This window comes from Solea senegalensis, linkage group LG20 (genome assembly GCF_019176455.1).
Source record: "Solea senegalensis isolate Sse05_10M linkage group LG20, IFAPA_SoseM_1, whole genome shotgun sequence".
Classification (NCBI taxonomy): domain Eukaryota; kingdom Metazoa; phylum Chordata; class Actinopteri; order Pleuronectiformes; family Soleidae; genus Solea; species Solea senegalensis.
In genome coordinates, this window is record NC_058039.1 from 1,514,291 (window position 1) to 1,529,169 (window position 14,879).

Sequence of the window (14,879 nt, forward strand, 5' to 3'; positions counted from 1 at the left end):
ATAACTGCTCCACCCCCTAAAACTTGTGGGCCTGAGGAGCACGTTTAATGTACATGCATGAAATTTGATACACGCGTTCCTTAGGTCGGGACGGTCAAAAAAGTCAGCGTAGCCTATGCTCTAAAACGAACAGGAAAGCCGCCATCTTGGATTGAAAATTCATTTTTTGCCGATTTTGGCCATTTCGCACCATCGGTATTTGAACGAACTTGTCCTAGAGCTTACATGGGATCACATTCAAACTTGGTGAGGTCACTTTGGACAAGTTGAGGATCTAAAGTTGCTAAAAACTTTTTAATAAGTATCATGGTGTACGAGAAAGGGGCCGGCAAAGTTGGTGAAAATTTTTATTTTTCGCCACAGGCAACAAAACTCTTATAACTTTGCGATAGAAGGTCACTTCCCAACCAAATTACCTAGGGTTGATGATGGACCATTACTGAAGAAGTCTGTGGAAAAACTGTAATTTTTTAGCACAGCGCCTCCTTGTGGTAACAGAAAATACAACAAATACACAATTTCGGTAATAACTTTTACATAGTTGATTGTATCAAACTCAAAATTTGTGACAACATTTAAAACACATGAAAGATGATGCGTGCTTATTATGATAACAAATGGTTCAACGGTGTGCCATAGCAACACTGCAAAGTCAGATATTTGTGACAAAAAAACAAACTGCTACAACTTTGCGAATCTGAGTCCAATCTGAACCAAACTTGCTAGGATTGATGATAGTCCGGCCCTGAAGACACCTATATGAAAATATTCACTTTCAAAAACAGCGCCCCCTTGTGACAGCAGACACTATGACACCTGACATTTGAATGAACTTGTCCTAGAGTTTTTGTGCGATCACCTTGAAAATAGGTGAGATCACTGTGAACAAGTTGCCGAGCATAAGTTACTGAAAGCTTTTTAAAATGTCGCTCGGTGTACGAGATAGGGGGCGCCAAAGTTGGTGTTCATTCATATTTTTCACAACAAAAGGCAAAACTCTTACAACCCGTAAAACTTGTCCTCCTGAGGAGCACGTTGAATGTACATGCACAAAACTTGGTACTCACGCGTTCGTTAGGTCCAGACGGTCAAAAAAGTCAGCGTAGCCGAACCTCTAAAACGAACAGGAAAGCCGCCATTTTGGATTGAAAGTACATTTTTTGCAGATTTTGGCCATTTCGCACCAATGGTATGTGAACGCACTTGTCATAGAGCTTTAAAGGGATCACCTTCAAACTGGGTGAGGTCACTGTGAATAAGTTGAGGATCTAAAGTTATTAAAAGTTTTTTAAAATGTTACATGGTTTTTGAGATAGGGGGCGCCAAAGTTGGCGTTCATTCATATTTTTCACAACAAAAGGTAAAACTCTTATAACCCCTAAAACTTGTCCTCCTGAGGAGCACGTTTAATGTACATGCACTAAACTTGGTACTCACGCGTTCCTTAGGTCAGGACGGTCAAAAAATTCAAAGCAGCCTATGCTCTAAAACGAACGGGAAAGCCGCCATCTTGGATTGAAAGTACATTTTTTGCAGATTTTGGCCATTTCGCACCAATGGTATGTGAACGCACTTGTCATAGAGCTTTCATGGGATCACCTTGAAACTTTGTGAGGTTACTGTGAACAAGTTGAGGATCCAAAGGTATCAAAATCTTTTCATTAAGTATCACGGCGAACAAGAAGAAGGTCAGGAAAGTTGGCGAAAATCACGATTCCTCGCAACACACAACAATCTCTTATAACTTTGCCATGGAAGGTCAGATATTAACTAAACAAGTGACAATCGATGATGGGCCCTGGCTAAAGATGTCTATGCAAAAACTGTACATTTTGAAAACAGCGCCTTCTGGTGGTAACAGAAAATACAATTTCACAATTTCCCTTATAACTTTAACAAATGTCATTGTATCATACTCCAAATGAATGAAAACATGTAAAACACATGGTAGATGATGCTTGCTGAATATGATAACAAATCGTTCAACGGTTTTGCCTGGCAAAAATGCAAAGGATTCCCTCAACTGAGTGTTTTGTTCATGCAGTAACCATTGTTCGCCACATGATGGAGGCATTTGCCTACAAATCTATCAAATCTAACATTTACAGTTTCTCATGCTGCTCTAATTGGGATTGTTGTATCCACTTGAAACTTGATACATGAGACCTCAGACCCGTCCGGAACATGTCTGTAAAGCAGTAATGCCAAAATCAAATACACGGGGGGCCAAAATAAAAAAAATGGTACAGGTGGAGGGTTAAATATTTATTAAAACTTGCAATTACTGCACATATTGAACCAATACCAATACAAAAGCCTATATTGCTCTCAATCATTAAATTAATTTAAATTAAATTAAATTAAATTAAATGAAGCAAAATATAAATAAAATCAGTTGCAATATTTTCTTAAGGCGCTTTCAGTAACAAATTGAAAACATTTTTCCTTCTTCTTTTTAACAGGTAAACAGCAAAATGTTATTTTCCTTCAAAGCTCAATGGCAAGATAAATGCAAAAATGAAACAGCATGTTACAAAACAAATCAGTGTGCTGCTCTGATCCTCACCAATGTTTGTCTTTTATAATAAAATTAGAAGTTAATGCAAACTTGAAAAGTGCAAAACAGTTGCAAGTTTCATAGTGCCTTCTTAAGTTATATTCTTTCATAACGACACACTGTCTCCACACACAAGACACACAGGCTTTCCTTTTACTTCGGTGAACATTCTTCTGCCTCCCACCTGTCTTGAAAACCCTGTTTTCACCGTCTACTTTTCTATTTGTCTATTTGGGGGAGAGGGAGATGAAAAATGACAGCAATGTTTAGTCCTCCACTGTGACTGTGATGCTGTTCATGAATGATGACACGGGAGCGCACTCGCAGTGCATCTTGGGATTTGTAGTATTATGGTGCTGAGGGCACATAATAGTGCAAGCCGGTTTTAATAGTAATTCAAAATCATCCCGCGGGCAGACATAACTCATTCACGGGCCTTGATTCTGACATATGTGCTGTAAAGGATAACCTCCCTACAAGAAGTAAAACTCCCGAAACAGGAAGTCAAGTCTAACATTTTCCAATCTTCACAAAACTTGATATGTGAGTCAAAGGAACGTCCCTGAACACGTTTACGGACACACCTTTCACCAAACAGGAAGTCGGCCATTTAAACAGGAAGTGCCATCTAACTTAGCACATGGACGCTGAAAATAGTCTAAGCTGAAAATTACTACTGCCGCAAGCGGTGAATGAACGGAAGATGAGCTAGACGACTCGCACGACGAGGTGGGCGCAGGGAGACCCGCGAGCCGTCAAGCTCGAACCCGTTGATTACCGCTTGCGGTACTAGTTATTATTATTCTTATTATTCCCCCAAATGAATCGCATTTTTGAGGCCTTTCCCATACCCCAAAACTCACAGATTTTTGTGACCGCATCAATCCTGGTGTAAATTTACGTCTGAAAAAGGTTAGGGGAATGTGCGTCGAAAATTGAATGTGGGAGGGGCCAATAAGTGCGGCGCCACCTGTCCAAATTCACCATGACCAATACAAATATCGCACATGCACGAAATTCGGTACACATGTGTAGTGGGTCAGGATGAAGAAAAAATTACATTATGACCATGATCCAAACCCAACAGGAAGTCCGCCATCTTGGGTTGATTGGCGATTTTTTGGCGATTTTGGCGAATTCGCAGCAATGGTATTTGAACTAACTCCTCCTAGAGTTTTCGTGCGATCACCTTCAAACTTGGTGAGGTCCCTGTGGACCAGTTGAGGAGCTCACGGTATCAAAAGTTTTTTCAAATGTCGCATGGCGCGCAAGATAGGGGGCGGCAAAGTTCGTGATGATTCTGATGTTTCGCATCAGAAAAACAAAACTCTTATAACTTTGCGATGGAAGGTCCGATCCGAACCAAACTTGCTATGATTGATGATGGGCCATGGCTGAAGACGTCTATGAAAAAACGGTGAAGTTTGAAAACAGCGCCTCCTTGTGGTGAAAGAAAATACACAAAAAAACTTTTTTTTACGATTTCGGGAATAACTTTTACACAGATAATCGTACCGCACTCAAAATTGGTGACAACAGTCAAAACACATGGTAGATGATGCGTGATCAATATGACGACAAATCGTTTAACGGTGTTGCCATGGCAACGACGCAAAGTCGGATTTTTGGGACAAAAAATCAAACTGCTACAACTTCGCAAATCCTGGTCCAATCTGAACCAAACTTGCTAGGATTGATGACAGTCCGGCCCTAAAGACGTCTATATGAAAATATTCAATTTCGAAAACAGCGCCCCCTGGTGCCAGCAGACAATATGACAGCTTGTATTTCAATTATCTCCTCCTAGAGCTTTTGTGCGATCACCTTCAAACTTGGTGAGATCAATGTGGACGAGTTGAGCATCAAAAGTTATCAAAAGCTTTTTAAAATATTGTATGGCGTAGGAGATAGGGGGCGCCAAAGTTGGAGATAATAATAATTTTTCACAACAGACAATGAAACTCTTATAACTTTGCGATGGAAGGTCTGATCCCCACCAAACTTGCTATAGTTGATGATGGTTAGTTGCTGAAGACGACTGTGTTGCTGAAACGGTACATTTTGAAAACAGCGCCTCCTGGTGGTGGTAGAAAATTCTAAAAACACAAACTGTTACAACTTTGCCAATCCTGGTCCGATCTGAACCAAACTTGCAAGGATTGATGACAGTCCGGCCCTGAACACGTCTATATGAAAATATTCATTTTCAAATACAGCGCCCCCTGGTGACAGCAGACAGAATTACATTTATAGTTTTTGATGCTGCTCCAACAGGGATTGTTGTATCCACTTGAAACTTAGTAAGTGGGACCCCAGACCCTTCCTCAACATGTCCGTAAAAGGTCACCTCCCTACAGGAAGTGGAACGCCCGAAACAGGAAGTAAAGTCTTACATTGTCCGATTGACACAAAACTAGATATGTGAGTTACGGGACCTTCCCTGAACATGTTTTCAGAGACGAACAGGAAGTTGGCCATTTTAAACAGGAAGTGCCCGCTAACTTTGCCGTACGTTGTCCAATTTGCACGAAACCTTATATGTCACACCAGGGACCTGTCCTGAGCATGTCTGCAAAAGATGACCTCCCAACAGGAAGTGGAATGCCCGAAACAGTAAGTAAACTCTAAGATTGTCCGATCTGCACAAAACTAGATATGTAAGACAAGGGAACTTCCCTGAACACGTTTACGGACGCGCATTTGACCGAACAGGAAGTCGGCCATATTAAACAGGAAGTGCCCTATAACTTTGCCATACGTTGCCGATCCCCCCCGAAATTTGGATCGACATGTGCGGGGACGCTGCTGAAAATAACTAGTACTGAAAATAACTAGTAATGAAAATAACTAGTACCGCGCGCGGTGAATGAACGGGTGAGAGCGCGAGGCGCGCGGGGAGCCGTGGCACACGGCGACTCGCGCGGGTCGGCTTGAACCCATTCAGAACCGCGCGCGGTACTAGTGTATGTTATGATTTGGCGCTATACAAATAACATTGAATTTAATTTAATTTAATTGAACATACAGAAAAGGAGAGATAGAGAAAAAGAGTGAGAGAGAGAAAGGTAAAAAAAACTGTGTGGCTCTACTGTCTCTGCTTGTCCGAATGCCTTAATTACCTCTTGGTAACGTCCCTAAACTCCCTTCGTGTGGGATCGTTAAAAGATCTAAACAAGTTCTAATACAGTCCAATCAATTACAAATGAATATTTACATACTTTAAATCTAAAGAATCGTATGTTTACCCTTTTGATTACTGTAAATATTTTAATTACGTAATAATCAATGAACTGTGTAATTTAACAACTTAAACATCAACAAAATGCTTTTAGGCTCCTACAGTTAAGGTAAAGTGCACTAGTTTGGGAGGTATATATATATAAATATATAAATAAATATCACATATTGCACATGGTGGTCTGGATAAACAGATTTATGAAGTTGCATATGGCTGTTCAGGATGGTTATTGCTTTGGGGAAGAAACTATTTCTCAATCTGTTTGTACGAGACTTAATGCATCTGTAACGCCTTCCTGAGGGCAGCAGATCAAACAGATCAGAGCCAGGGTGGGAGCTGTCCTTACTGATTGCCTTGGCTCTATTGAGTCAGTGGGAGATGTAGATGTCCATCAGGGATAGGAGAGGGCAGCCAGCGATCTTTTGAGCTGCCTTCACAATCTTCTGCAGCCTCACCCTGTCTGCAGTAGGTCAGCAGGCTCTCAATAGATGAACAGGAGAAGGCCAGCAGCAGGTTGGAATTAAGATTATGCTTCCTGAGGACTCTCAGGAAGTGTAGGTGCTGCTGAGCCTTCTTGATGAGATTAGTGACATGGTCCGACCAGGAGGTGTCAGCAGAGATGAAGACGCTAAGGAATCTAAAGGTGTGGACCCTCTCCACCTGTTCGTTGTTGATGTAGAGGGGGGCTGTGTCGGCACTGTGCTTCCTGGAGTCGATGATGATCTCTCAGGTTTTCTTGGTGTTCAGAGAGAGGTTGTTCTCTGAGCTTCAGGACCTCCTCTCTGTAGGCAGCCTTGTCACCTCTGGAGATGAGTCCGACCACCATAGTGTTGTCCGCAAACTTGATGATCGTGTTGCTATTGTGGGCCGGGCTAGAGTCGTGAGTGTAGAGGCAGTACAGGAGGGGGCTCAGCACACAGCCCTGCGGGGAGCCGATGCTCACAGTCTGGGGTCGGTTGGAGTGTGACCAGTTTACCGGTGAGTCTGTCAGGGATTATTGTGTTGAAGGCATGGGCAGATGAGAGCTGCTGAGATGTTTCAAACCGAGCAAAGAAGCTGTTAAGCTCCTCCGCCAGTGTCACACTCCGGTCTGCTGTTGGTGCCTCACAACCTCTGTAGTTGGTGATATCCTGTATTCCCCACCATACCTCCTGTGTGTTGTTGCTGGACAGATGGGACTCTATACACAACCTATAGTCCGCTTTAGCTCTCTTAATTCCTCTCCTCAGGTCAGCTTGAGCAGCACTGTACAGTGCTCTATCCCCTGACCTGAAGGCAGCGTTGTGAGCCCTGAGGAGTGTGTGGACCTGGTTAGTCATCCAGGGTTTCTGGTTAGGAAAAACCTGGATGGTTTTGAAAGTTACTTGAAACAGATATCTGTTGTTTACTCCCGATATCCAGAAGCGACTAGCGAGTGTATTGGGTGTTCGCAGTACAGTTATTGCACATTACACTCACAGTAACTGCAGTACAGTTAGTGCATATAAAGAAGAAGGAAAGAGCACTGAAGTGAAGAGCCGTAAGCCGCTGCAGCCATTCGACTAAAAGTGTGAAGTGAGTTTGTAAAGTGAGTTTGTTAAGTCAGTTTGTTAAGTCAGTTTGTAAAGTGAGTTTGTTAAGTGAGTTTGTAAAGTGAGTTTGTTAAGTTAAAGTGAGTTTGTTAAGTGAGTTTGTAAAGTGAGTTTGTAAGTGAGTTTGTAAAGTGAGTTTGTTTGTTTGTAAGTGAGTTTGTTTGAGTTTGTAAAGTGAGTTTGTTAAGTCAGTTTGTTACGCCAGTTTGTAATGTGAGTTTGTTAAGTCAGTTTGTTAAGTCAGTTTGTAAAGTGAGTTTGTAAAGTGAGTTTGTAAAGTGAGTTTGTAAAGTGAGTTTGTTAAGTCAGTTTGTTCAGTTTGTAAAGTGAGTTTGTTAAGTCAGTTTGTTAAGTCAGTTTGTTAAGTGAGTTTGTAAAGTGAGTTTGTTAAGTGAGTTTGTTAAGTCAGTTTGTAAAGTGAGTTTGTTGTCAGTTTGTAAAGTGAGTTTGTTAAGTCAGTTTGTAGTTTAAGTGAGTTTGTAAAGTGAGTTTGTTAAGTCAGTTTGTTAAGTCAGTTTGTAAAGTGAGTTTGTTAAGTCAGTTTGTAAAGTGAGTTTGTTAAGTGAGTTTGTAAAGTGAGTTTGTAAAGTGAGTTTGTTAAGTGAAGTGAGTTTGTTAAGTGAGTTTAAGTGAGTTTGTAAAGTGAGTTTGTTTTGTAAAGTCGAGTTTGTTAAGTGAGTAAGTCAGTTTGTAAAGTGAGTTTGTTAAGTGAGTTTGTAAAGTGAGTTTCAGTGAGTTTGTTAAGTCAGTTTGTTAAGTGAGTTTGTAAGTTTGAGTGAGTTTGTTAAGTCAGTTTGTAAAGTGAGTTTGTTAAGTCAGTTTGTAAAGTGAGTTTGTTAAGTCAGTTTGTGAAGTGAGTTTGTTAAGTCAGTTTGTGTGAGTTTGTTAAGTCAGTTTGTAAAGTGAGTTTGTAAAGTCAATTTGTAAAGTGAGTTTGTTAAGTCAGTTTGTAAAGTGAGTTTGTAAAGTGAGTTTGTTAAGTCAGTTTGTTCAGTTTGTTAAGTGAGTCTGTAAAGTCCGTTTGTAAAGTGAGTTTGTTAAGTCAGTTTGTAAAGTCAGTTTGTAAAGTCCGTTTGTAAAGTCAGTTTGTTAAGTCAGTTTGTAAAGTCAGTTTGTAAGTCAGTTTGTTAAGTGAGTTTGTAAAGTGAGTTTGTTAAGTGAGTTTGTAAAGTGAGTTTGTTAAGTGAGTTTGTAAAGTGAGTTTGTGAGTTTGTTGTTAAGTCAGTTTGTTAAGTCAGTTTGTAGTGAGTTTGTTAAGTGAGTTTGTTAAGTAAGTAGTTTGTTAAGTCAGTTTGTTAAAGTGAGTTTGTGAGTTTGTGAGTGAGTTTGTAAAGTGAGTTTGTAAAGTGAGTTTGTTAAGTCAGTTTGTACAGTGAGTTTGTTAAAGTTTGTTAAGTGAGTTTGTAAAGTGAGTTTGTTAAGTGAGTTTGTTAAGTCAGTTTGTTGAGTCAGTTTGTAAAGTGAGTTTGTTAAGTCAGTTTGTAAAGTGAGTTTGTTAAGTCAGTTTGTAAAGTGAGTTTGTTAAGTCAGTTTGTTAAGTCAGTTTGTGTGAGTTTGTTAAGTCAGTTTGTAAAGTGAGTTTGTTTTTGTAAAGTGAGTTTGTAAAGTGAGTTTGTTAAGTTTGTTTGTAAAGTCAGTTTGTTAAGTGAGTTTGTAAAGTGAGTTTGTAAAGTGAGTTTGTTAAGTCAGTTTGTTAAGTCAGTTTGTAAAGTCAGTTTGTTAAGTGAGTTTGTAAAGTCAGTTTGTAAAGTCAGTTTGTTAAGTGAGTTTGTAAAGTCAGTTTGTTGTCACATGTCAATGTCACATGAAGAACTTGTTTCTCACATTCACACATACACACACACACAGTCAGACACACACTCACTCACACAGACAGACACACACACACTCACACACAGACACATTCACATACTATGTAGAGAAAATAAAAACTTACAGTGTAAAGAGTTCTCTGTCAGGGAGTCGACGGGAAACTCTGAAACACAGGTGAGTGAGACAGGTGAGACAGTTACAGGACAAACGGCGGATAACTCTGGGAAACCTGATGACATCACACACACAGGCTTTTATGAGTGGACTCTGATATCTCTCTCTTGCTCTCTCTCTCTCTCTCTCTTGTTAGTGGAGGCGTGGTGTGTTGACACGATGAGGGCCCGGCCCTGTTTCCATGGCAACAGTGACTGTTGGTGGTGGTGCTGCAGCATGTTTGTACGTGTTCAGAAGATTGCAAAACTAAATGATTTATTATTTACCTGGAGTTTGTGCTGAGAAGTTAAGACAACGACAGGTGACAAACAAGAATAAATAAACGTTTTAGAAATAAAAATGTTTGTCCTCTTCTTTAGTGACATTAAAGAGTCAAAATATATCTTTTAAATCTATGGGTTTTTTTTCAAGCGATTCTGCTGAGTCACTGTTTGTTTTTCTGTGAAACGATCAGCTAATTCATTCAGGTGGTTAATTTACTGATTGAGTCAAACTTATCAAGTGTCAGTCGACATCAGACACACTTCTTCTTGTCTGACCTTTCAAAATAAAACACCAGCCGTGCAGCTTGAGATGTAATGTGTTCAGCTGGTTTTATGTGCACCGCCCGCCCCAGCAGAGACAAATGTATCGCAACAGGCGGCCACAGGGACAGAGAGGGATGGTAAACTGCGTGTTTACTCTTCATTTGAAGTTTGTTTTGGAGTCAAAGCCACGCGAACTCCTGAAAAACAACCACTTTTCTTTCGAAAAGGGTTTCGATTTCTTCAGAAAACCATTCGTTTTTACTGTTGTTGACGCATAAACTGTTGTTTATTTCATCAACGTCTTTCCTGGCGTCTTCTAACGACGTGGCGGAAAAGGCTGACGCCGATGATGACGTGCTGACGGTGACGTCACTTTGAGTTCACTTTGTTAAACCGCGGCCCAAGTCAAGTAGGTCTAACTGCGGTTGCTAGGTGGCTAACTGCTAACCGGTTGGGCGGATGTGACGGAATGACGTCGTGTTGCGCGCGGTGGGCGGGGCCTTCAACGGTAGCGGATGAAAACATGTTCACCGTCAGCACCGTCGTTGAGAAGCTGCGTATTTAACGACTCGAGTTGAGTCTTTAACCCGGACTTTAGTGTCGAGTTCCCCGCAGGAATCGGTGAGTGTGCGCGGAGCACAGTTAGCTCCAGTGTTAGCTTAGGGTGAGTAGCTGTGGAGCTCAAGGAGGAGACGAAGGTTTTAACTTTGACCCGCCTCGACTCTCACTTACTTCCTGTTTATGTGCGTATGTGTGCGCGCGCGCGGGTGTGTGTTTTAAGTTAATTATGTTGTTATTTTAATAGTTGTTCAAATTTAAGTCAGATTTGTTGTTTTATATGGTGAGTTGTCTGTTCAGAGGACGTGTGTTGTCTCTTCATAGGACGTCTGTTGACTCTAAAGAGGACATCAGTTGTCTCTTTTGAGGATGTCTGTTGTCGTGTTTGTTTCTCAGGTCTTCTGTGATTGGACACTGCAGACGGCATTGTGTTGGACTCATGTGCGTTTGTTTTTCGTACCTCAGCAGGTGGTGAACTCACAGATTCTGGTCACATGGTGGCGATGTTGAGGCTGCAGTGGAGCCCCGCCTCCTCCTCTGTCACGCCCATTTCTCAGATCAACGTTTGAGCCTCTGGACACTGACTCCTCCCCCTCGCTGCACAGTTGATAGTGAAGTTACCACACGTTATTTTTCTAGCATCGATGGCTGATCAGCTGATAATGTCAGACTCGCTGGCAGACACGCCCACTCTCATCACAGATACACCCACTCTCACCACAGACACACCCACTCTCAACACAGAAAAGCCCACTCTTATCACAGACACGCCCACACACACTACAGACACGCCCACTCTCATCACAGAGACGGCCTCTAAAGAATGGACTGGAACTAATGCAGAGGAAGAGCAGGGACACATGCCGGGGTCAGAGGTCAATCCTCGGCCAACAACAGTCCTGAAAGAGGAGGAGGCCACACCCCCACCACCAACGTCAGAGAACGGGACCACAATGGCCGAAGAATCTCTGTCTGACAGCGGACCCCGTGAAGGTGAAATCATCAGCTCATACTGACCTCTGACCTCCTTGATCTAATGTCTATAGTATAGATTATTGGTCAGGCCACACCCCCAGGTCTACAGCAGGATGTGTGTCCTGATATTGTGTCCCTGTGTTTGCAGGTGTGGACGCGGAGGACAGTTTGTCTGGAGAGGGTGGGGCGGGTTCAGATGAGCAGGGGGCGGAGTGTATGGACTCGCCCTCTGTCTTCATCACCAGTCTGGAAGAGGACAGCAGGTCCTTGTCCCTCCCTGCTCTGGCTGAGGATGCCTGTGTGTCCACTGATGTCCACCATGTGAAGGACAGTGAGACATGTCAGTTGCACCCTGGTGGTGAGATTTTATTCTGCAGATTTCTGAATTAAAAAGTGTGTTTGTGACTGTAGTCATCTCCTCAGGTGGCGCTGTCCGTGCAGCGCCTCCTTCAGCAGCTTCAGCCCCTCCTCCAGCTGCTGGAGCTGCTGCTGCAGTGCCTCCTGTTGCCGGGCAGGTGTATTACCTGGTGAAATGGATCAACTGGAAGGAGAAGAAGACGCCCATCATCACGCAGAGTGAGAATGGACCCTGCCCCCTGCTGGCCATCATGAACACACTGTTTCTACGTTGGAAGGTGACACACACACACACGCACGCACGCACGCACGCACATACACAGAACAGAAAGAGATTAAAAACACAACAGAGACTTTGAGATTAAATTAATCCAGTGAATCTGTGTGTGTGTGTGCTCAGGCGAAACTTCCTGCTCAGACTGATGTCGTCACCACTGAAGACCTGATGACTCACCTGGGTGAGTTCACAGCTGTGGTGCATTTAAGTTGCCTCGTAATTCACAATATTTAACAACTGTGTGTGTGTGTCTATGTGTGTAGGAGAGTGTGTTTTAGCTGTCACACCCAGAGAGAAAGCTGATGGGATGGAGCTAAACTTCCAACAGGTAAACACGCACGCACACACACACACAGACTGCAGTGATGAATAGTCGATTACAACTGAAAAGTGTGCATATGTGCGTGTGTGTGTGCGTGTGTGTGTGTGTAGAACATGAGTGATGTCATGGCCGTCCTCCCGAAACTGTCCACAGGTTTGGACGTGAATGTTGGTTTCAGTGGTGTCACAGACTTTGAATACACACCTGAGTGTATCGTGTTTGACCTGCTGGACATTCCACTGTACCACGGCTGGCTCGTCGACCCACAGGTGTGTACAGGTGTGTGTGTGTCTGTGTGAGTGAATGAGGCACAACATCATTTAACCTTTAAGGGTTAGGGAATGTCTGAGTGTCCTCACTGAGACTGAATGTGTGTGTGTGTGTGTGTGTCTGTCTGTCTGTGTGTGGTCAGAGTCCAGAGATGACCGCTGCTGTGGGCAAACTGAGTTACAATCAGCTGGTGGAGAAAATCATCGAATACAAACACTCAACTGACAGCAGCCGAGTCAGTGAAGGTAAAACGCACACACACACACACTGTGCACGGGTTTGACGAATCATTGCTTAAAGTGAACCTCTCTGTCTTTTTGTGTGTGTGTGCAGGTCTGTTAGCAGAGCAGTTTCTGGAGTCGACAGCGACTCAGTTGTCATATCACGGTCTGTGTGAACTCAACATGGCGGCGAAAGAAGGAGAAATCTCTGTGTTCTTTAGAAACAACCACTTCAGTACCATGATCAAACACAAGGTGGAGACACACACTCACACACGTCTCAATGCTTTGTCCCTGATCAATAAAGATTCATTGAATATAGAGAGAGAGACACATCCCTGCAGCTCCCTGTTCAAAACAAACTTTATTCACAGTCACCTGTACCTGTTGTTAATAAAGTTTGTTTTGAACAGGGTCACCTGTACCTGTTGGTGACAGATCAGGGTTTCCTCCAGGAGGGGGCGCTGGTGTGGGAGTCTCTTCACAACGTCGAGGGCGATGGAAACTTCTGCGACTCTGACTTCAGACTGTGTCATCAACGAGCTCCGCCCACCTCCACTCTTCCACCGTGTGGTCAGGAGCAGCAGAAACAGATCGACCAGGTGAGACGGGTCATGTGACGGTGACGCCACCTGCTGGTCTGTCACAACTGACAGTGTGATTGTTTTAGGATTACCTGGTGGCAGTGTCTCTACAGCAGCAGGGCGGCGCTACAGCACCACTCAGTGACCTAGAGTTAGCTCGACAACTGCAACAGGAAGAATATCATCAACAACAACAACAACAACAGGGACCAGTGCAGACACCAACACAGGTAACACCCAAGCCAAAATCCGAGCTACCACCGAGCCAACACCCAAGCTATCACCTAGCCAACACCGAGCTATCACCTAGCCAACACCCGAGCTATCACCTAGCCAACACCGAGCTAACTAGCCAACACCCGAAGGCTATCACCTAGCCAACACCGAGCTATCACCTAGCAACACCTAGAACACCTAGCTATCACCTAGACTATCACCCGAGCTATCACCTAGCCAACACCCGAGCTATCACCTAGCCAACACCCGAGCTAACACCCGAGCCAATTCCTCAGCTAACACCCGAGCTAACTCCTGAGCTAACATGCTCAACATGATCGTGTGACTGTTTGTTGTTGCAGGTCAGAGGTCAAGGGTCTCAGCAAAGCAGGAGAAGAGACAAAGACTCAGACTGTGTCGTCTTATAGACTCTTCATGATCTTCATCACTTCCTGTCATGTGACTTAAATGTTTTACATAAACACTGACATTAAAGGGTTCAGAGGCGCCCCCTGCTGCTGAGACAAGGAGAAACTGATTTTATCCATAACAAGTTTAAGTCTTTGATATCTGCGTCACTTGATCACGTCTTTATCTCATTGTTACACAGGAAACTGAGGTCTGTAAAGCACACCCACTCTCCCATGCCAAAGTCCAGAGAGAAAATCAGTGATTTCAGGAGTTGTTGATCCTCCATCACTAAGTTCAAATGTCTTATTTTGACCTCAGTGACACAAAATGACCACAGGAGGCAGCAGAGGAGCAGCAGCTCCTGTGTTTGTTTGAACTATCCCTTTAATGTAACTGAAGCTTTTTTTTTTATTTAAAAACAAATAAAAAATCTCCCTGAGTTTTTAAACGTGATGATGCGGTCACTGCCTCAGTAACACCTGGTTGCCATGGTGATTGTCACATTTCCTGTGATGTATGAAAGAGACATAAATGATGTAAATGTGAATAAATCTGAATTAAATCATTAGACTCAATGATGTTTGATTTCTCTGTAATTTAATCTTTGTGTATGTGTGTCAGTGTGAACTCTGTCTAACATAATAAATATATGGTTGTTTTCATTTAAATATACTGAGTGTGCACTTTGTTTACCATGACAGCATATTTAGATTCAAGATTCAAGATTTCTTTGTCATACCAACACACATTAAGACATGAGGTCAGAACGAAATTTCAGTCTCCAGAACCCGGTCAGCCCAACAATAAAA

At 42.8% G+C, this 14,879-nt stretch overlaps 1 protein-coding gene across 7 annotated transcripts; it reads left to right on the forward strand.

The window, feature by feature from the left end:
• Window positions 1-9,997: 9,997 nt before the first annotated feature.
• mindy1 (MINDY lysine 48 deubiquitinase 1) lies at window positions 9,998-14,358 on the forward strand. 7 transcript variants are annotated; one of them, XM_044053052.1, is made up of 12 exons: window positions 9,998-10,016; window positions 10,903-11,430; window positions 11,561-11,767; window positions 11,836-12,047; window positions 12,170-12,227; window positions 12,310-12,374; window positions 12,479-12,637; window positions 12,781-12,883; window positions 12,972-13,114; window positions 13,273-13,461; window positions 13,530-13,673; window positions 14,022-14,358. In XM_044053052.1, the coding sequence occupies exons 2-12, from the start codon at window positions 11,082-11,084 to the stop codon at window positions 14,085-14,087; spliced, it is 1,695 nt and encodes a 564-aa protein (XP_043908987.1). In that variant the 5' UTR covers window positions 9,998-10,016; window positions 10,903-11,081; the 3' UTR covers window positions 14,088-14,358. The 7 variants fall into 7 exon arrangements, with proteins under 7 accessions (XP_043908987.1, XP_043908985.1, XP_043908984.1 ...); XM_044053050.1 differs by lacking the exon at window positions 9,998-10,016 and adding an exon at window positions 10,347-10,543; XM_044053049.1 differs by lacking the exon at window positions 9,998-10,016 and adding an exon at window positions 10,347-10,500.
• Window positions 14,359-14,879: the final 521 nt, after the last annotated feature.